This window comes from Apodemus sylvaticus, chromosome 1 (genome assembly GCF_947179515.1).
Source record: "Apodemus sylvaticus chromosome 1, mApoSyl1.1, whole genome shotgun sequence".
NCBI lineage: Eukaryota > Metazoa > Chordata > Mammalia > Rodentia > Muridae > Apodemus > Apodemus sylvaticus.
In genome coordinates this window covers 51,582,071-51,605,800 of record NC_067472.1, presented here as the reverse complement: position 1 = coordinate 51,605,800, position 23,730 = coordinate 51,582,071, and the positions used below count along the sequence as shown (strand labels likewise).

Sequence of the window (23,730 nt, the reverse complement as noted above, 5' to 3'; positions counted from 1 at the left end):
GAAATCAACAGCTAACAATACATAATATTAAGGGTATAAATTGAATGTGTATTATTGCTTAGTTACATGTGAGTAATGTTTTCTTTTTTATTGAAAAGGGAAGTAAAAACACTTTATGATAAAATTAAAGATTTACATGGAAAATATTTCAGATAAAATAGAAGAGATGCATAGAAAAACATATTAAAATTGACAAGTTTCATGGAAAATTAAAGAGTAAAATGGTAGACATGTAAAATATTGCTAAATTAATTGAAATATGAAATAGAAACATTTTATGATAAAATTGAAGATTTACATGGAAAATATTTCTGATAAAATTATAGAAAATTTTAAGTGTTAAAAATTTTAAACATGTTAGAATTGAAGATTATCATGGAAAATTTTATATAGATGTGATAATGGTAGACATAAAAGTATTCCTAAGTTGATTGAAAGTGCAATTATAAACATTTTCTGATAAACTTGAAGATTTACATGGAAAATATTTCTGATAAAATTGAAGAAGTAAATAGAAAAACATGTTAAAATTAAAGACTATAATGGAAATTATACAGATAAAGTGATAGGCATAAAGATAATTCTAAGTTGATTGAAGGTGAAATTATAAACATTTTCAGATAAAATTGAAGATTTACATGGAAAATATTTCTGGTAAAATTCAAGAAATATATAGAAAAACATGTTAAAATTGACTATTTCATGGCAAATTTTACATATAAAATGGTAAATATAAAAACTCTAAATTAATTGAAGGTGGAATTAGAAACATTTATGATAAAAAGATCTACATTGAAAACATTTCTGATAAAATAGAGGAAATATATAGAAAGACATTAAAATTGAAGATTATCATGAAAAATAATGCAGATAAAATGGTAGACATAAAAAATTACTAATTAATTAAAAAAGGAATTACAAGCATTTTCTGATAAAATTGAAGATTTACATGAGAAATATTTCTGTTAGTCTATGTCTTTTTATTGGGGAGTTGAGTCCATTGTTGATAAGAGATATTAAGGAATAGTGATTGTTGCTTCCTCTTATTTTTGATGCTATTTATATATTTGTGTGGGTATCTTCTTTTGGGTTTGTTGGAAGAAAATTACTTTCTTGCTTTTTCTAGGGTGTAGTTTCCTTCCTTGTGTTGGCATTTTCCATCTATTATCCTTTGTAGGGCTAGATTTGTGGACAGATATCATGTAAATTTGGTTTTATCATGGAATATCTTGGTTTCTCCATCTATGATGATTCAGAGTTTTGCTGGGTATAGTGGCCTGGGCTGGCATTTGTGTTCTCTTAGGGTCTGTATGAGGTCTACCCAGTATCTTCTAGCTTTCATGATCTCTGGTGAGAAGTCTGGTCTAATTCTCATAGGTCTGACTTTTTAAGTTGCTTGCCCTTTTTCCCTTACTGTTTTTAACAGTCTTTCTTTGTTTAGTGAATTTGGTGTTTTGATTATTATGTGCCTGGAGGAGTTTCTCTTCTGGTCCAGTTTTTTTGGAGTTCGAAAGGCTTTTTGTATGTTCATGGGCATCTCTTTTTCTAGGTTAGGAAAGTTTTCTTCTATAATTTTGTTGAAAATATTCACTGGCCCTTTAAGTTGTAAATCTTCGCTCTCTTCTATACCTATAATCCTTAGGTTTGGTCTTCTCATTGTGTCCTGGATTTCTTGAATGTTTTGGGTTACCAGCTTTATGCATTTTGCATTTTCTTTGACTGTTGAGTCCATGTTTTCTATGGTATCTTCAGTACCTGAGGTTCTTTCTTCCTTTTTTTCGTTTTTTTTTCTATATTCTTTGTTTACATTCCAAAAATTTCCCCTTTCCCAGTTCCCCCATCCCTATATGTCCCATAAGCCTTCTTCTCTCTACCCATTCTCCAATCACCTCTCTCCTTTTTTTTTTTTTTTTTTGTGGTACTACTTCCCTACAATGCTAGATCAAGCCTTTCCAGGATCAGGACCCTCTCCTTACTTCTTCATGGGAGTCATTTGTTATGCAATCTGTGCCTTGGGTATTTAGAGCTTCTGGGCTAATTAATATCCACTTATCAGAGATTGCATTCCATGTGTATTCTTTTGTGATTGGGTTACCTCATATAGGATGATATTTTCCAGTTCCAAACATTTGCCTAAAAATTCATGAATTCATTGTTTTTAATTGCTGAGTAGTATTCCATTGTGTAAATATACCACATTTTCTGTATCCATTCCTCCATTGAGGGACATCTGGGTTCTTTCCAGTTTCTGGCTATTATAAATAAGGCCACTATGAACATAGTGGAGCATGTGTCCTTATTGCATGCTAGGGAATCCTCTGGGTATACGCCCAGGAGAAGTATAGCAGGGTCCTCCAGAAGTATCATGTCCAGTTTTCTGAGGAACTACCAGACTGATTTCCATAGTGGTTGTACCATCTTACAGCCCCACCAGCAGTGGAGAAGTATTTCTCTTTCTCCACATCCTCGCCAACACCGGCTGTATCCTGAGTTTTTAACCTTAGCCATTCTGACTGGTGTGAGGTGAAATCTCAGGGTTGTTTTGATTTGCATTTCCCAAATGACTAATGATGTTGAGCATTTCTTAAGGTGCTTCTTGGCCATCCGAATTTCTTCAGGTGAAAATTCTTTGTTTAGATCTGTATCCCATTTTTAATAGGGTTATTTGGTTCCCTGGGGTCTAACTTCTTGAGTTCTTTGTATATATTGGATATTAGCCCTCTATTGGATGTAGGGTTGGTGAAGATCTTTTCCCAATTTGTTGGTTGCCATTTTGTCCTTTTGACAGTGTCCTTTGCCTTACAGAAACTTTGTAATTTTATGAGGTCCCATTTGTCAATTCTTGATCTTAGAGCATAAGCTATTGGTGTTGTGCTCAGGAAATTTCCCCCTGTGCCCATGTCCTCAAGGGTTTTCCCCAGTTTCTTTTCTATTAGTTTCAGTGTGTCTGGTTTTAGGTGGAGGTCCTTGATCCACTTGGAGTTGAGCTGAGTACAAGGAGATAAGAATGGATTAAAAATTCAGGAGACAGCAGGTGTTGGCGAGGATGTGTAAAAAGAGGAACACTCCTCCACTGCTGGTGGGGTTGCAAATTGGTACAATCACTCTGGAAATCAGTCTGGCGGTTCCTCAGAAAACTGGGCACGTCACTTCTAGAAGATCCTGCTATACCATTCCTGGGCATATACCCAGAGGATTCCCTAGCATGTAATAAGGATACATGCTCCACTATGTTCATAGCAGCCCTATTTATAATAGTCAGAAGCTGGAAAGAACCCAGGTATCCCTCAAGAGAAGAATGGATGCAAAAATTGTGGTATATATATACAATGGAGTACTATTCAGCCATTAGAAACAATGAATTCATGAAATTCTTAGACAAATGGACGGAGCTGGAGAACATCATACTAAGTGAAGTAACCCAGTCTCAAAAGATTAATCATGGTATGCACTCACTAATAAGTGGATATTAGCTTAGAAAATTGGAATACCCAAAACATAATCCACACATCAAATGATGTACAAGAAGAACGGAGGAGTGGCCCCTGGTTCTGGAAAGACTCAATGTAGCAGTATAGGACAAAACCAGAACAGGGAAGTAGGAAGGGGTGGATGGGAGAACAGGGAGAGGGAAGGGGGCTTATGTGACTTCAGGGGAGTAGGGGGGCCAGAAAAGGGGAAATCCTTTGAAATGTAAATAAAAAATATATCGAATTAAAAAAAAAGCTGCATGTTCTGGGAGGCTCTGCTAGTGCATGACAAATACAGAGGGAGACACTCTCAGCCAGCCATTGAACTGAGAACAGGGTCCCCAATGGAGGAGCTAGAGAAAGGACACAAGGAAATGAAGGGGTTTGCAGCCCCATAGGAGGAACAACAAGATGAGCCATGCAGTAGCCCCAGAGCTCCCAAGTACTGAACCACCAACCAAAGAGTACACCTGGAGGGACCCATGGCTCCAGATGCATATGCAGCAGAGTATGGCCTTGTTGTACATCAAAAGGAGGAGAGGCCCTTGGTCCTGAGAAGGCTTGATGCTGCAGTGTAGGGGAATGCCAGGACAGCAAAGCATCAGTGGGAAGGTTGGTGAGCAGGGGGGGGGGGGGGAAATAGGATAAGAGATTTTTTGGGGGGAAACCAGGAAAGAGGACAATATTTGAAATGTAAATAAAGAATATATCTAATAATAATAATTTTTAAAAAGAACAATATAAAATAAAATAAAAGAATGGATCAATTTGCATTCTTCTGCATGCTGACCTCCAGTTGAACCAGCACCATTTGTTGAAAAGGCTATTTTTCCACTGGAGGTTTTCAGCTCCTTTGTCGACGATCCAGTGACCATAGGTGTGTGGATTCATTTCTGCCTCTTCAATTCTATTCCATTGGTCTTGTCACTTGCCTGTCACTGTGCCAATACCATGCAGTTTTAATCACTGTTGCTCTGTAGTATTGCTTGAGGTCTGGGATACTGATTCCCCAAGAAGTTCTTTTACTGTTGAGAATAGTTTTAGCTATACTGGGTTTTTTGTTATTCCAGATGAATTTGAGAATTGCTTTTTCTAACTCTGTGAAGAACTGAGTTGGGATTTTGATGAGTATTGCTTTGAATCTGTAGATTGCTTTTGGCAAGATGGCCATTGTAACTGAAAATGGAAGATTTTTCCATTTTCTGAGGTCTTCTTCAATTTCCATCTTCAGAGACCTGAAGTTCTTGTCATATAGATCTTTCACTTGTTTGGTTAGAGTCACACCAAGATACTTTATATTGTTTGTGGCTATTGTGAAGGGTGTCATTTCCCTAACTTCTTTCTCAGCCTGCTTATCCTTTGAGTATAGGAAGGCAACTGATTTGTTTCAGTTGATTTTATAACCTGCCACTTTGCTGAAGTTGTTTATCAGCTGTAGGAGTTCTCTGGTGGAGTTTTTTTTTGGGGGGGTCACTTAAGTATACTATCATGTCATCTGCAAATAGTGATAATTTGACTTCTTCCTTTCCAATTTGTATCTCTTTGACCTCCTTATGTTGTCTAATTGCTCTAGCTAGAACTTCAAGTACTATACTGAAAAGATATGGAGAGAGAGAGGGCAGCCTTGTCTGGTCCCTGATTTTAATGGGATTGCTTCAAGTTTCTCTCTATTTAGTTTGATGTTGGCTACCGGTTTGCTGTATATTGCTTTTCTTCTGTCTCTTGTATTCTGTTATTCATGCTTGCATCTATGACTCCTGAATTTCTTCCAAGGTTTTCTGTCTCCAGAGATCTCTCACTTTGTGATTTCTTTATTGTTTCTACTTCCACTTTAAGGTCCTGGATGGTTTTGTTCAGTTCCTTCACTTGATTGTTTGTGTTTTCCTGTAATTCTTTAAGGGATTTTTGTGTTTCTTCTTTAAGGGCTTTTACCTGTTGACCAATGTTCTCCTGTATTTCTTTAAGGGAGCTATTTAAGTCTTTCTTGAAGCCCTCTATCAGCATCATGAGATACAATTTTAAATCCAAGTCTTGCTTTTCTGGTGTGTTGGGGTATCTGGGACTTGCTGTGGTGGGAGTACTGGGTTCTGATGTTGCCATGTGGCCTTGGTTTCTGTTGGTAGGGTTCTTGTGCTTGCCTTTGGCCATCTGGTTATCTCTGGTGCTAGTCGGTATTGTTGTCTTTGGCTGGAGCTTGTTCCTCCTGTGGGCTTGTAAGCCTGTGTCCTTACACCTCTGAGCTCAGAAGTGAAAGCATTGCTGGGAGATCACTCTCTCCTGGTGGGCTGTGCACAGAAGGCCATGGAGGTTCCCTGGCTCCCTAGTACTAATGGTGGTGGGAAGACTCCTGTTCCAGCAGCTCCACTGATCATATGCTCTGTGTGCTCCCAGTTGTTTCCCTTCAGAGAGAAGGTGGAGATCTTACCTCTGCACTCAGAAGTGAAAGTGCTGCTTGGAAATCGCTCTCTCCTGGTAGGCTGTGCACAGAAGGCTGTGGAGTCTTCCCCAGCTCCCTGGTTCAAATCGTAATATTTTCAAGGTTTCAATGTGGTTCAGGATGTAGGGTCAGTTACCTATATGTTTTGGTTTCTCATCTGCAGAAACAATCAAATCTACAGGTAAATATTTGAAAAGCCATGTATCTGCACTAACATCCTCAGAGATTCCTGCTGTTATCTCAACCCAGTGTGATGCTCTCTGTAGCATTTGTACTCTACCAAGTACTAGTCAATCTAAAGATGATTGAAAGTATTTTGAAGTGCATATAATTGATACACAAAAAAACAAATTATGTGATATAAAGAGGAATTACATATATGAAAATGTGGGCATCTGTGGAGAGTCCTGGAGCAAGTTCCAGACACTCTGGACAGTTGCTCAAGTGCAAGGCTTCTGTGAGTGTTACTGAGAGAACTTGCATTTCTAGCATCACATGAGCCGATGAGCAGCAAGATCCCCAAGTCTGTGTTTCACACCATGCTCTCTATCATGAGAGCTTAGATGGGGGCTGGAGGGATGGCTCAGCTGTTTAGAGCACTGGTTTCTTTACCAGAGAAGCCAAGTTTGATTCCCAGCACCTACATGGCAGTTAACAACTGAAACTCCAGTCCCAGAGGATCAGACATCCATCCCATCTGCAGATACCAAACCCTGACACTATTGCTGTTGCCAAGAAGTGCTTGCAAACAGGAGCCTGGTATGACTGTCCTCTGAGAGGTTCTTCCAGCACTTGACTAAGACAGATGCAGATACAGCCAACCATTGGACTGAGCCTGGGGACCCCAATAGAAGAATTAGGGGAAGGACTGAAGGAGTGGAAGAGGACTGCAACCTCACAGGAAGAGCAACAGTATCAACTAAACAGACACCATAAAGCTCCCAGGGACTAAACCAACCAAAGAGTATACACATGAGTGGGTTTATGGTTCCTGCTACATATACAGCAGAGGACTGCCTTATCTGGCACCAATGGGAGGGGAGGAGCTTGGTCATGTGGAGGCTTGTTACCCCATTGAAATTCTGGAGGGGTTAGGTGGCAGTGGGTGGGTGGGGGAGCAACCCATTGAGGAAAAGTGGAAGGGGATGGGGAGGAGGGTTTTCAGAGAATAACATTTGAAACGTAAATAAGTAAAATCAATAATAATAATAATAATAATAATGAGCACGTGCTCTTTCAGAGAGCCAGAGTCCAGCTTGATGAACTCATGAGTTTACTGGGCCACTTAAAGATGTATGTGTGAGCCCCAAAACAGTGACATCACAGAAAGTCCCACCCCAGCAAGGGGATGAGATTCTAAAAGCTGTGTAGATGAAATCCTTTTGATGTTTTACCTCCTGAGACATTAGGATCTCTCAAACTACATGCAGTTGGGCAGGACCAGGTATACCTGGGTATGATAGGGCATGGCTGAGAGCCAGCCACCTCCCACTTCTCCATGAGAGAAGCATGAATTACCCTTACTAGGTTATATTTTTTTTAAAAAAGGACAAAGTTGGAAAGAGGTAGGGAGATTGAAGGATGGATCTTGGGGGAGTTAAGAGGAAGAATAGGAGGGCTGAATAAGATGAAAATACAGTGTATACATACCTGAAATTCTCCCAGAATCTAATATTATAGTAAAAAAAATTTAAGAAAAATAACTATTTATGACCATTAGGCTTAAAAATATGCACATTAGTCCTTCAATAATTAGACACAACATTAATGGGAAACTTTTATTCCTTAATCATATCTATACAGTTAAAAGCAGGGACAGTTCCTTTTTAAAAATGAGAATATAGGTAGGTCACATGCCACTTTACTTAAAATTGCAAATTAGTCTCTTTTTAAAAAACGGGATAAGAAATCATCATTTATTTCCAGAGAAATTAAAAACTGTTAAGTTTTGATCCATGAAGGTAGATGCTTCAGCAGGCTCAAGCCTGCTCATTCCAGAGACTGAGGCTGGTTGGAGATCTAGTGGTCTTCACTTGATGTTGAAAAGCTGAAGAGATAAAATATGATGTCATCAGAGGACAGTGATGACAACTATGAATATGTGCTCAGGAAGAAGACTATCCAGGTGACACTGCTTCTTTGGACCACCCACTTTGAGGTCAAGCCCTACCCCACTCAGTTAATCTTCTCTGGAAACACCCTTACAAACACACCAAGAGTTATGTCTCCTAGACTCCAGACTTCAAGTAAAACTATCACAGTATACAAGAGGGACATCGCTAATTCCTATGGGATCTCTACCATCTAGTAACAGACTAACAAGACCACTATCGTCATCAGAAATTTAAATAAACACAGGAAGGCCTGATCTAGAAGCTGTTTAAGAAGGGCACACATGGTTCCAGCCAAAAATGTGGCAGAGGAAGGCCTTGTTGGGCATCAGTGGTCCTTGGTCAGGTAAAGGCTCAATAGAGGCCCCAACAAAGGGAAACAGGTGGGAGGAGGTGTGTCAGGTGGAGGGGCATATACATGGAGGCAGGGGGAAGGAGGAGGAGGAGGGGTTGGGGGTCTTAGGGGAGGGGGGGAATATCAGGAAAGGCTTTCCCATTAGCAATGTAAATGAAGACAATATTCAATAAGAAAGAAAGAAAGAAAGAAAGGAAGGAAGGAAGGAAGGAAGGAAGGAAGGAAGGAAGGAAGGAAGGAAAGAAAGAAAGAAAGAAAGAAAGAAAGAAAGAAAGAAGGAAGGAAGGAAGGAAGGAAGGAAGGAAGGAAGGAAGGAAGGAAGGAAAGAAAGAAAGAAAGAAAGAAAGAAAGAAAGAAAGAAAGAAAGAAAGAAAGAAAGAAAGAAAGAAAGAAAGAACAATGTGTGTTTAGTCAAACAGGACATGTCCTTGACTGTTTCCTAAGCATATTTTAAGTCACGTGTAACAAAGATGTAAAATATTAGTTTGACATCTCCTTACTTTGGTGGCACTGTCGGAACAGCTTGCTCATTTCTTCTTACCCTCATATCTACTTCCCATCCAGGAGGATTGCCAGTGAAATCTCCTCTACTTTCTGCATCACAGAAAAGAGGAGTCGTACTAAAATTGAGGAAGAAAAAAAGAGAAATATCACAGGGGGTGCTGAAGATCTATTCAGACTTTAAAGGTTAGAAAGTTCCACTCAAGGCCAAATTTCAGTGACTAATAGACAAAGTGATTTCCACTTATTTTTTTTTAAAACATTACAAAACAATGATTGTTGAGCATGGGTTCATGCTCTGATTCTATCATTGACCAATCAATGATCTTAGGCAAGACATTCAACTGTACTGTGCCTGTTTCTTACCTGAGAATTGATGTCATAGCCTCAACTTGATGAAATTACCATAAGTAACAAACTATTTAAGTGAAGCACTTACAACATAAGCCTATGACGTGGGACTTTAAAATCCTAGCTGCAGTGGGTAGCCAAATCACAACTGATCAGATATAGAAAACGGGCACTAGTAATCAGCCACAAATGATTCATTTATATGATCATATGCACATGTGTACAACACATACACACACACACAATAAAGGAAGAAGGTAATGAAAGATGGTAAAAGTTGAAGGTCAGGAAGGTCCAGATAGAGTGTCTTTGAAAACAACAGGATCGCTATCTTGGCTCCCAGACCCCAGAGACATCTAACAGACAGCACCAGGTATGCAGACATAGTCCAAGGCTAACATCACTTGGGTCTCAGCCTGTCAGGCTTTAGCCTGCACCCAGGACCTGGGCAGCTCTGCAGGCCGTCTGTGCACCAACCCTGGGTGGGGGGGTCGTTTGCCCTGCAGAGTGATCAGCACTTGGAAAAGGTCCTCTGCAGCACCCACCATCTTTGCTCCCTGATGGAACAGACGGGCAGCACCAGGTTCACAGAGACAACCCGAGGATAGCATTGCTTGGGGCAAGACACACCAGGGCTCCAAGGGCACCCAAGAGGAGGGCAGCACATCAGCAATCTGTGCCAGGAGAAAACCAGTCACCAGCAGTGCATAAATAGCCTTACAGGATCACAGGAGGTTCAAACACCAGCCAGTGACAACAAGACCAACTAACGCCAGAAATAACCAGATGGCAAAAGGCAAATGTAAGAATGTTACTAACAGATATAAAGGCAATATGTCAGCATCTGAACCCAATTATTTGACAACAGCAAGTCCTGGATATCCCAACACACCAGACAAAACAAGATTTGGATTTAAAATCACTGGTCATGATGCTGTTAGAGGAAAACAAAAAGAATATAAATAAATATCTTAAAGAAATACAGGGGAACATGAATAAGTTAGAAGCCCTTACAATGGAAACACAAAATCACTTAAAGAAATTCAGGAGAATATGAGTCAACAGATAGAAGCCAATAAAGAGGAAATGCAAAAATCACTTAAAGAAATACAGGAGAACTTGGATCAACAGGCAGAAGTCATGAAAGAGGAAACACAAAAATCTCTTAACGAATTACAGGAAAATACAAACAAACAAGTGAAGGAACTAAGCAAAACCATCCAGGATCTAAAAAGAGAAGTAGAAAAAACTAAGAAATCACAAAGGGAGACAACTTTGGAGATAGAAAACCTTGGGAAGAAATCAGGGACCGTAGATGCAAATATCAACAACAGAATAAAAAGAAATGGAAGAAAGAATCTCAGATGCCAAACATACCATAGAAACCATGGACCCAACAGTCAAAGAAAATGCAAAATGCAAAAACCCAAAACATCTAGGAAATCCAGGACACAATGAGAAGACCAAACCTAAGGATTATAGGCATAGATGAGAGTGAAGATTTATAACTTAAAGGGCCAGCAAGTATCTTCAACAAAATTATGAAAGAAAACTTCCCTAACCTAAAGAGAGAGATGTCCGTGAATATACAAGAAGCCTACAGAATTGCAAACAGACTGGACCAGAACAAAAATAACTGGTGTCACATAATAATCAAAACCCCAAATTACTAAACAAAAAAAGAATATTAAAGGCAGTAAGAGAAAAAGGCCAAGTAACATATAAAGGAAGACCTATCAGAATTACACCAGACTTCTCACCAGACACCATGAAAGCAAGAAGATCCTGGGTAGATCTCACAGACTCTAAGAGAACACAAATTTAAGCCAAAACTACTATACCCAGCAAAATTCTCAATCACCATAGATGGAGAAACCAAGATATTCCATGAAAAAACCACAGTTTCACAATATCTTTCCACAAACTGAACCCTACAAAGGATAATAGGGAGAAAATGCCAATACATGGAGGGGAACTACAACCTGGAAAAAAGCAAGATAGTAACCTTCATTCATCAAACCCAAAAAAAGATAACCAATCAAGTTTAAAAAAAATAACATAAGAAATGACAGGAAGTAATAATCACTATTCCTTAATATCTCTTAACATCAATGGACTCAATTCCCCAATAAAAAGACATAGACTAACAGACTGGTTACGTAAACAGGACCCTACATTTTGCTGCATACAGGAAACACACCTCAGTGTCAAAGCCCAAAACAACCTTAGAGTAAAAAACTGGAAGACAATTTTTACAAGCAAATGGTCTCAGGAAACAAGCCAGAGTTGCCATTCTAATATCAGATAAAATTGACTTTCAACCTAATGTCATCAAAAGAGACATGGAAGGTCACTTCTTGCTGGTGAAATGAAAAATCCAACAAGAAGAACTCTCAGTCCTGAACATCTATGCTCCAAATGCAAAGGCACCCTCATTTGTAAAAGAAACTTTACTAAAGCTCAAAGCACACATTGCACCTAACACAATAATTGTGGGTGACTTCAACACTCCACTCTCCTCAATGGATCGATCAGGAAAACAGAAACTAAACAGGGACACAGTGAAACTAATTGAAGCTTTGGACCAATTAGATTTAACAGATATATATAGAACATTTCATCCTAAAGCAAAAGAATATACCTTTTTCTCAGCACCTCATGGTACTTTCTCCAAAATCGACCATATAATTGGTCACAAGACAGACCTTAACAAATATAAGAAGACTGAATTAATCCCATGCCTCCTATCAGATCACTATGGAGTAACAGTGATCTTCAATAGCAACAAAAACAACAGAAAGCCCACATACACATGGAGGCTGAACAATACTCTCCTCAATGAGACCTTGGCCAAAGAAGAAATAAAGAAAGAAATCCAAGAATTTTTAGAATTTAATGAAAATGAAGGCACAATATGCCCAAATCTATGGAACACAATGAAAGCAGTGCTAAGAGGAAAACTCATAGCCCTGAGTACCCCCAAAAAGAAACTGTAGAGAGCATACACTAGCCGCTTAACAACACACCTGAAAGCCCTGGAACAAAAAGAAGCTAATTCACCCAGGAGGAGTAGAAGACAGGAAATCATCAAATTCAGGGCTAAGATCAATCAAGTGGAAATAAACAGAACCATACAAAAAAATCAACAAAACCAGGAGCTGGTTCTTTGAGAAAATCAACAAGATAGATAAACCCATAGCCAGACTAAACAAAGGGCACAGAGACAGTATGCAAATTAACAAAATTAGAAATGAAAAGGGAGATATAACAGAAATTGAGGAAATTAAAAAAAATTATCAGATCCTATTACAAAAGCCTATACGGAACACAACTGGAGAATCTAGAGGAAATGGACGACTTCCTAGACAGATACCAATTACCAAAATTAAATCAGGATCAAAGAGATCAGCTAAACAATCCCATAACCCCTAAAGAAATAGAAGGGGTCATAGAAAGTCTTTCAACCAAAAGAAGCACAGGACCAGATGGTTTTAGTGCAGAATTCTATCAGACCTTCCAAGAAGACTTAACACCAATACTCTTCAAACTATTCCACAAAATAGAAACAGAAGGAACACTACCCAACTCAGTCTATGAAGCCACAATTACGCTGATACCAAAACCACACAAAGATCCAACAAAGAAAGAGAACTTCAGGCCAAATTCCCTTATGAACTTTGATGCAAAAATACTCATTAAAATTCTTGCCAACCAAATCCAAGAACACATCAAAACGATCATTCACCATGATCAAGTAGGCTTCATTCTAGGGATGCAGGAATGATTCAATATAGGGAAATCCATCAATGCAATCCACTACATAAACAAACTCAAAGAAAAAAACCCATATGGTCATTTCATTAGATGCCGAAAAAGCATTTGACAAAATTCAGCATCCTTTCATGCTAAAAGTCTTGGAAAGATCATGAATTCAAGGCCCATACCTAAACATAGTAAAAGCAATATATAGCAAACCGTTAGCCAACATCAAACTAAATGGAGAGAAACTTGAAGCAATCCCACTAAAATCAGGGACTAGACAAAGCTGCCCCCTCTCTCCATATCTTTTCAATATAGTACTTGAAGTTCTAGGTAGAGCAATTAGACAACATAAGGAGGTCAAAGGGATACAAATTGGAAAGGAAGATGTCAAACTATCACTGTTTGCAGATGATATGATAGTATACTTAAATGACCCAAATATCTCCACCAGAGAACTCCTACAGCTGATAAACAACTTCAGCAAAGTGGCTGGTTTTAAAATCAACTCAAGCAAATCAGTAGCCTTCCTATGCTCAAAGGATAAGCAGGCTGAGAAAGAAATTAGGGAAATGACACCCTTCACAATAGCCACAAACAATATAAAGTACCTTGGTGTGACTCTGACCAAACAAGTGAAAGATCTGTATGACAAGAACTTCAGGTGTCTGAAGAACAAAATTTAAGAAGACCCCAGAAAATGGAAAATCTTCCATGGATTGCCAAGATTAATATAGTTAAAATGGCCATCTTGCCAAAAGCAATCTACAGATTCAACGCAATACCCATCAAAATCCCAACTCAGTTTTTTCAGTTAGAAAGAGCAATTCTCAAATTCATCTGGAATAACAAAAAACCCAGGATAGCTAAAACTATTCTCAACAGTAAAAGAACTTCTGGGGGAATCAGTATCCCAGACCTCAAGCAATATTGCAGAGCAATAGTGTTAAAAACTGCATGGTATTGGTACAGTGACAGGCAGGTGGATCAATGGAATAAGATTGAGGTCCCAGAAATGAACCCACACACCTATAGTCACTTGATCTTCGACAAAGGAGTGGAAAACAGCCAGTGGAAAAAAGATAGCCTTTTGAACAAATGGTGCTGGTTCAATTGGAGGTCAGTATGCAGAAGAACAAAAATTGATCCATTCTTATCTCCTTGTACTAAGCTCAACTCCAAGTGGATCAACAACCTCCACATAAAGCCAGACACACTGAAACTAGTAGAAAAGAAAGTGGGGAAGACCCTGGGCACAGGGGGAAATGTTCCTAAACAGAACACCAATAGCTTATGCTCTAAGATGAAGAATTGACAAATGGGACCTCATAAAATTACAAAGTTTCTGTAAGGAAAAGGACACCATCAAAAGGACATGGGCACAGGGGAAATGTTCCTAAACAGAACACCAATAGCTTATGCTCTAAGATGAAGAATTGACAAATGGGACCTCATAAAATTACAAAGTTTCTGTAAGGAAAAGGACACCATCAAAAGGACAAATCGGCAACCAACAAATTGGAAAAAGATATTCACCAACCCTACATCTAACAGAGGGCTTATATCCACCAAAGAGGTTAGACTCAGAGAGCCAAATAACCCTATTAAAAAATGGGGTACAGAGCTAAACAAAGAATTTTCACCTGAAAAATTTCAAATGGCTGAGAAGCACCTTAAGAAATGTTCAAAGTCATTAGTCATTAGGGAAATGCAAATCAAAACAACCCTGAGATTTCACCTCACTCCAGTCAGAATGGCTAAGATAAAAACTCAGGAGACAGCAGGTGTTGGCGAGGATGTGGAGAAAGAGGAACACTCCTCCACTGCTGGTGGGATTGCAAGCTGGTACAACCACCCTGGAAATCAGTCTGGCAGTTCCTCAGAAAACTGGGCACAACACTTCTGGAGGACCCTGCCATATATCCAGAGGATTCCCCAGCATGTAATAAGGATACGTGCTCCACTATGTTCACAGCAGTCCTATTTATAATAACCAGAAGCTGGAAAGAACCCAGATGTCCCTCAGTGGAGGAATGGATACCAAAAAAAAAAAAAAAATGTGGTATATATACACAATGGAGTACTATTCATCCATTAGAAACAATGAATTCATGAAATTCTTAGATAAATGGATGGAGCTGGAGATCATCATCCTAAGTGAGGTAATCCAGTCTCAAAATAATACTCATGGTATGCACTCACTGATAAGCAGATATTAGCCTAGAAGCTTGAAATACCCAAGACACAATCCACATATCAAATGATGTCCAAGAAGAAGGAATGGCCCCTGTTTCTGGAAAGGCTCAGTGCAGCAGTGTAGGGGAATAACAGAACAGGGAAGTGGGAAGGGGTGTATTGGGGAACAGGGGGAGGGAAGAGGGCTTATGGGACTTTCGGGGAGGGGGGAATCCAGGAAAGGGGAAATCGAAATAAAAAAATAGAAAACAAAACAGCAGGACCTCTGCACCCATGAGCTCATAGTACTTCTGGTTCCCTTCATAAGGCCTGCATAAGATCAATCCAAGCCACATGATATCATGGAGTGGGAAGTGGTTTGTGAGCCCTCAGCCCTAACTGAGAAGTTATAAACAGTCGCTAACATCTCAGGGAGGGAGAGTCAGGTTTTTTTAATTTGGCTCCTGGTAGGTCAATCATACTCTAGCATAAAATATGAACAAGTAAAAAGTAAAGGCAGACCTATTAGAATTACACCAGACTTCCCATGAGAGAGTATGAAAGCTAGAAGATCCTGAGCAGATGTCATACAGTCCCTAAGAGAACACAAATGCCAGCCCAAACTACTATACCCAGCAAAACTGTAAATTATCATAGATGAAGAAACCAAGATATAAAATTAACTCAAATCAGTGGCCTCCCTTTATACAAATGATAAACAGGCTGAGAAAGAAATTAGGGAAATAACTTCCTTCACAATAGCCACAAATAATATAAAATATTTTAGGATAACTCTAACCAAACAAGTGAAAGATCTGTATGACAAGAATTTCAAGTCTCTTAAGAAAGAAATCAAGGAAGATCTCAGAAAATGGAGAGATCTCCCAAGCTAATGGATTGGCCAAATTATCATAGTAAAAATAGCCATCCTACCAAAGGCAATCTATAGATTCAATGCAATTCCTATCAAAATCCCAAAACAATTCTTCAAAGGCATGGAAAAAGCAATTCCCAAATTCATCTGGAAAGGCAAAAAACCCAGAATAGTGAAAACAATTATTAAAAGAACGTTTAGAGGAATCTCCATCCCAGACCTCAAGCTATACTACAGAGCAATAGTGATAACTACATGGTTTCAGTACAGAGACAGGCTGGAAGATCAATGGAAAAGATCTGAAGACTCAGAATAAAAACCACACACATTAGGACAAATAGGCAACCTACATATTGGGGGAAAAAATCTTCACTAACCCCACATCTGAGAGAGGGCTAATATCCAAAATATATAAAGATCTCAAGAAGCTAAGCACCAAAAAGCCAAACAACCCAATCAAAAAATGGGGTATAGAACTAAACAGAGAATTCACAGCAGAGGAATCTCAAATGGCTGGGAAGCACTTAAAGAAATGTTCAAAGTCCATAGTGAACAGGGAAATGGAAATCAAAATGACCCAGAAAATTGAAGTAGATCTATATCTACTTGAAGATCTAGCTATATCACTCTTGGGCATATACCCAAAAGTTGCCCCACCATACCAAATAGACACATGTTTCACTATGTTCATAGTGGCTTGTTTGTGATTGCCAGAATCTAGAAACAACCCAGTAGTCCCACAATGGAAGAATGGATACAAAAAATGTTGTTTCTTTACATAATGGAATATTACACAGCTATTAAGAATGAGGGCATCCCGAGTTTTGCAAAGGGATGGAACTAGAAAATATCATCCTGAGTGAGGTAACTCAGACCCAAAAGGACATGCATGATTTGTACTCACAAATAAGTGGATATTAGCCAAAAAAAAAAATACAATCCACAAAACTCAAAAAAACATTAATAAGCTGGAGAGCCCAAGTAAGGATGCCTCAATCCCACTTGGGAAGGAGAAGAAAGCAATCACAGGAGGGGGAAGGAAGGGAAGGCATATGGGTGGGAATGGGGACAGGAAAGGGAAGAGAGGAACATGATCAGGTATTGGGGGTGGGGGGAGAGAAGGACTGAAGCCCGGAGGGCCAGCAGAAAGAATGGAAACAGGCTACCTTGGGAGGTAGGAGGTTGGTGGGGGGGACCCTCCAGAATGTACCAGAGGCCTGGGCAGTGAGAGACTCTCAGGACTCAAAAGGAGGGACCTTAGATGAGATGCCCTACAGTAGGGAAGGGGCACTTTTAGAGCCCACCTCCAGCAGAAAGTGACCGTCAAGTGAGGGAGGGGGTTGCCATCCCACAGTCAAAAACTTTGGCCCATAATTGTTCCTGTTTGAAAGAACTGCAGGGATGGAAATGGAGAGGAGCCTAAGGAAAAGGAGGTCCAGTGAAAGTCCCAAATTGAGATCCAGTTCAAGGGGAGGCCCCAAGTCCTGACACTATCACTGAGGCTATGGAGTGCTCACAAAAAAAGCCCTATCATGACTACTCTCCAAAAGACACAAGCAGCAGAAAGAGTCAGATGCAGATATTTACACCCATCCAATTGACAGAAGCTGCTGACCACTCTGGCTGAATTAAGGAAAAGCTGGAAGAAGCCAAGGAGGAAGAAGACCCTATAGGAAGACCAGCAGTGTCAATTAACCTGGACCCCCAAGATTGCTCAAACCCTGGGCCACCAGTGCAGACACAGGCAGCATACACCAGCTGACGTGAGGCCCCTACACATATATAGCAGCGGACTCATGCACCTAGCCCTCAAGAGAACTGAGGCCCCAGGGAGTGAGGAAGTCTGGTGGGGTGGGGGTGGGGAGCTGGGGGGTGGGGACAGCCTCTTGGACACTTGGGAGGGGCGAGGTATGGGATTAAAAAAAAGAATAAAGAATAAAAAAAATTAAAAAAGACTGGCTCATGTTAAGTTACAGTGAGGTCTTTTTAAATACAAAAATAAAACAAAAAGACAAATGAATGGAGCAAGTCATCCCGCAGCCTGGGAGAGCTTTCAAACTTTTAAGCTAAGCTAACTCCCTCAGTAACTATGCATTGCTCAAGGTCTAGGAACTTGTCTAGACTGATTCAGGTATTTTTTGTTTCTGTTCAATGTTTTAGTTTCCTGAAGAACAGAATGCCATATGTCATAAATGCTTACATAGTCAAATTCTGTAGTTCTAACATTTGTCCAGGGACAAAAAAAAAAAAAAAATTGTATCACAAAAGAAAAAAGAATCTGTATTTCTTTTGAAATCATGAGTTTGCCTCCTTTGTAGACCATGTGTAAACAAACATCCTGGTTGCTACTCAGAGATGCAAGATTCACCCAGCCAGTCTTTGACTCATTTATTCCTTACCCTCCCCCCAGCCTGATCCTCAGCTCCTCTGCTGGAACCTGTGGGAATCCAGGGGTGATCTCTGTCAGATATTAAATACCTTTCATTTTTTCTTTAGATGATTTTGAATGGAGATTGCTCCCTAAAATCCTGCCAAGCCTTTCATAATGTTGCTAAGACCTGATTAAAGTTGCTAATGATCAACAACTTAGACTTTCTCATAGGGATCTACTAATAAGATACGAAAAGCAGCTTAATCTCATCCAATGGGTATGACTTGAATCTGCTCCCTCTCCCTGCTGCTTCAGCGCCACGTACCCACCACCTATGATGCATGCTGTCCTTCATTTTTCTGATATATTTCTGTATCTCTCGGGATTTTTTTTTCTCTCCATCCTGAGTAAACTTGAGTGTGGACTTATTTCTAAAGCATTTGATTGATTAGCTGAGTGAAAAGGATGAGGTTTTCATTCACTCTGACTAGTACTGACAAAGTGGATTCTCCTCCTTCTCTTCCCCAGTATGCTAACACTCTAGGAGATAACTCATTTTAAAACCCAGGGCCAAGGATAAAGAGATTTACATTCCCATTAGGCTTTGGCTCCACCTACCACCATAGCCCTACACCCATGTCCATGCCCACCCTGGGTTGTGTGATTTAACATTTAGGGTTGGGGTCTCTTATCTAAAGGGTTGAGGGGAAGCCAGAGCTTTGGACAGGTGCATGGCATATAGCACTCACCTGTGCAGAACACAGGACAAAGACATCTCAACTCGTAGAGAAGAGTTTTTTGAGATGTATGTAAGTTTAGTCTGAAGCAGAGTGACACCATGAAGAACCTACAGGAGTAAAGAAAATTGTAAATTTTCTCCTGAGCACAGATCTCAGGAGACCTCAAAGGATTTGAGTGGGAGCTTATAAGTACTTCAAGTTCTCAAATAGAAAAGGTCATTTTCCAGCAATTACTTGTGGAATACTGAACTAATTTCTAAATAAAGAGACGAGTTCAATCTTATATACTTCCTGGATATAATAGCCATGTAATACTTGTTTATTGAAAGATCAGATCTTCATTTCATATTTTTAAAAAAATCATAAAGAACATAACTAGTTTTAAAAAAAAAATCATGTGCTTACACCTCCATTCCAGGAGCAGAGTAGAAGTATTGCTTATTGCAGAGAACACCAGCTTTCAGATAAGCCAAGACCCATTTAGAATCAATACTTCTGAGAATTTCACTTAAAGGATTAACTCTAGACATTTGTTTTGATACTGGGACTCATAATCTATGCTGCCCTTGACAGCACAGGTTACTGGTGTGCTCCACCATGCCCAGTCTCTGTGCTGTTAGGGACTAAACACAGAGCCCCGTGCATGCTAGATGAGCGCTGACTGGAATGCTAAACTATCTGCAGGATTGGCCACAGCTGCGTTCATCACAGCTGAGTTTCTCCTTCACACAGTCATTCTCCAAGGGCACTTCATGAGAACCCTTGTATCCTGTATGCTCAGCTCCATCTAAAACTTACTTCCTATGTCATCGCAACCTGTCGAAGTTGTACAATTCTCTTAATAAGTACTGTTACAGCAAAGCCTCTCTGACTTTTATGAATCAACTCAAAATCCCAGTTAATGTTAGAGAGCAATATGCACAACTGGCCTATCCATTCCCACAATAAGGAACTCTGAAGACTTTTGTGATGTTTAACCAATGTTACTCCCTTTCACCTAAGGCTAGCCAAATGTCATGGGCTGTAATGTGTAACTATTTTGGGGAACTACTTTATGATATATAGAAAACTGGTCTCTATCCTCAGCAAGCAACTTAACATCATTTGTCCTGGATGTTAAAGACATTAACCCAGCTGTGTGACAAACAGAAACTATAATTGCTATTTTGTGGCTCCAAGGAAGGGACCATAGACACTAGTGTTTCTTCTTACTTTGTTGACAATGCCGCAGGCGTAAGTACGGTAGGTAAAGTCATAGACATCATTTGGCCAGGCGATGGTTACAGGGCAACCAATTCCTAAAAACACTTCATCAGGTTCCATAAAAATATTGGCAAATAGCGTAGCCTTGATCCTGAGATAGAACCAGTGATTGACACATTGCAGACGAATGGCTGAGAAAGGAGAATATTTCGGTTAATAGGCTGTATGGGAATCATCACACAACATTTGAGCAAAGCTAGTTAATGCAAGAGTTCATCCCTTAACAAAATAAAACATGTTAGAGAAGCAAGTGTGTAAAAGATGATCGCCTGTGATTACTTCATGCCTAAGAAACTCACATATACTCCTATCTACGAAATATATATGTGTGTATATGTGTATATATATATATATGCATATGCATATATATATTAGTAAGTCTGTGAAGGGGAGAGATCAATACACATTTAAAATGTTTTGATTCTATTCTTTTAATTCTATTCTCTTTAGTTAAACTTTTTCTTAGGACTAGTCTTACTATGTAGCCCTGGCTGGTCTTGAATTCAGAGATCCACCTGCCTCTGCCTCTCAAGTGCTGAGATTAAAGGTGTGAGCCACCAAGCATCAGTCTCAAAGTCAGCATTTTATATAGCTAAGAACACATTTGGATTGTAACATGTGTGAAGGACAGAACACACCCTGCACTCCTGATCAACTCCTTCCCCTCCTCCACCAGCCCTTGCTTTCACTTCTCTACCACAGTCTCATGATACAAAACTGCAAGCACCAAGGGCTGATGCAGTGATAAGCACTTGTTGAGAACACTGTACCCAACCTATTAAGCCATGCTAGCTTGATATCCCTGGAAGGCCTGCTCTGTTTGTTTGTTTGTTTTGTTTGTTTGTTTTGTTTGTTTGTTTTGTTTGTTTGTTTGTTTGTTTTGAGGAAATGGAGTGAATCTGGGGAAGAAGGAAGATTGAGGGAGAGGGACTGGGAGGAATGGACTGGAGGGGAAACTGTTTGAAAATGTATGAGAGAATTTTTTAAAGTAAAAACAAACAAAAAGAGAACTAAGTATCAAAAGAACAACAACAAAAAAAAGAACACTACAACCAAACAATTGAATGTGCATAAAATTTGAGAGAAAATAATGCATTTCTCTTTTTAACTCAGAATACCTGGAGAAAATACACACACACACACACACACACACACACCAATAAATAACACATTAGAAGTCCTAACAATAAGAACAGAAAAAAATTGCAATGTATTCATTCATGTATTACAAAATATTAATTAAAATAAACCAAACCAATGCTACAAATATCTTTAAATACTGAGCCAAGTAAACTTTGGAGTTTCTTGCAAACCATGTTTCTGTTTCTCTGAAGCTGAAGCGAACTTATGAAATGTGCAGAGGAATGGCTGATTAGTAATCTTCCATATGAATAGAGAGAAGATGCTGAGATCAAAGCGACCACAGGGACTCACATTGTGACTCCTACTGTATCCTAAGTAAGCATAAGCAAAAGAAGCAAGTCAATGGGAATTTAATAAGTCCAAATAATGAGGTAGTGGAGAGTAATACAATTCTAAGAGCTGTCTCCTTTAAATAGCTTCTAATAAAATGAAATCAAACACATTAATCAGTCCATTAAGAGTCTTGCAACTTCTCTAGCATTGAGACTGGATTATCTTGTTGAAAGTAATTAGACAAAAATACATAACTTTTTATTGTAATTCTAAACTTTCAAACTAAGAGTCTACACTTATTTTTTAGGTAACCAAGCATCTAATTTGCTTGAAGTAGACTTTTTGGCATTTAAGCTGTGGAAACTGGATCAGTTAGTCACCTTACTACAAGGAGCTGATCTTCCCTCTCAGATACTGTGGCTCTATAACAGATAAATCTGACCCATAATTGTTCCTGTCTGAAAGAATTACAGGGATGGAAATGGAGAGGAGCCTGAGGAAAAGAAGGTCCAGTAACAGGCTCAAAGTGGGATCCAGCTCAAGGAGAGGTCCCAAGGCCTTACACTATTACTGAGGCTCTGGAACGCTCACAAAAAGGGACCTAGCATGACCACACTCTGGAAGACCCAACAAGCAGCTGAAAGAGTCAGATGCAGATATTTGCACCCAACCAATGGACAGAAGCAGTTGATCTCTTTTGTTGAATTAGGGAAGGCTGAAGGAAGCTGAGAAGGGGGACCCTGTAGGAGGACCAGCAGTCTCAATTAATCTGGACCCCGAAATCTCTCAAACACTGGACCACCAAACAGGCAGCATACACCAGCTGATATGAGGCCCCCAACACACATACATATTAGGTCTGTGTTCATTCAGAGATGATGCACCTAACCCTCAAGAGACTGGAGGCCCCGGGGAGTTTAGAGGTCAGGTAGGGTGGGTGATGGGTGGTAGGGACATCCTCTTGGAGACAGGGGAATGGGGAGGAGGTATGGGATATAGAACAGTCGGAGGGTGGACAGTGGAGGCGATAAAATATGGAGAGTAAAAAGTTAATTAATTAATTAATTTAAAAAAAACTGATAAGGCCAAGGAAGGCTGTGCCACTGCAAATGCTCCTCTCCTACAAACCACAGGGAGCCTGGATTCTTTTACTTATTTATTTTTGGGTTTTTGAGACAGGGTTTCTGTATAGCTCTGGCTGTTCTGGAACTCCCTCTGGACCAGGCTGGCCTCAAACTCAAGAATCTTGCCCTGCTCCTGCAAGCCCAGTGATTCCTGTGTTCTTAACAACCCGCGGACACCTCTGTACTGTCTAGGACACTCCGCCTTCCTTAAAACTTACTTAAAGTATTGAGCCCCCAGAATGTGACATGGTCTGGAAAGGGTCAAGAGAAAAGGGGAGCTTGGAGAAAAAAAAAAAACTCAAGCTAGGACAGTGTCTAGTCTGAGTAGAATTGTGACATTCTATGATCATGCATCTGAAAGAAACCAATCTGTACATAAAAGTCTAAATGCCACATCCCTCAGCACATGTTAAGAAAGTTTCCAGTTCTCCACGTCATGAGTGCTACCTGACCAATCATCAGCACAAGTCTTCATAAGGAAAAGAAGCAGGAGGAGTCCCTGTAGGCCCAGGAAAGGCTTCATTGCTCAGGTTGAAGATCAAACCCCACAGAGAAAATGAGAAACAGCAAAGAGCAAGAGGCCTTCTTATATGATGGAACAGATGACCTTCAGGTGGGTGTAATTAACCAGCACCTTTAATGTACACGTGCCAACAGTTCTTTGTCTAAAGTGTAACACTTATTTAGGTGTTGAAGAGCTAGAGTGAACATGATGTAAAACCTGCCCCTGGACTGTTCTCATAGCACACTTGAAACTCAAATGCAGCTCTCGACCATGGCTGC

General features: G+C 39.7%; 1 protein-coding gene across 1 annotated transcript; it reads right to left on the bottom strand.

The window, feature by feature from the left end:
• Positions 1-7,761: 7,761 nt before the first annotated feature.
• Positions 7,762-23,470, bottom strand: Oosp1 (oocyte secreted protein 1). Its single transcript, XM_052189644.1, has 5 exons — positions 23,395-23,470; positions 20,357-20,538; positions 19,154-19,251; positions 8,874-8,993; positions 7,762-7,954 (listed from the first exon to the last, which is right to left on the bottom strand). Exons 1-5 carry the CDS (start codon positions 23,468-23,470, stop codon positions 7,927-7,929), a joined length of 504 nt encoding a protein of 167 aa, XP_052045604.1. The 3' UTR covers positions 7,762-7,926.
• Positions 23,471-23,730: the final 260 nt, after the last annotated feature.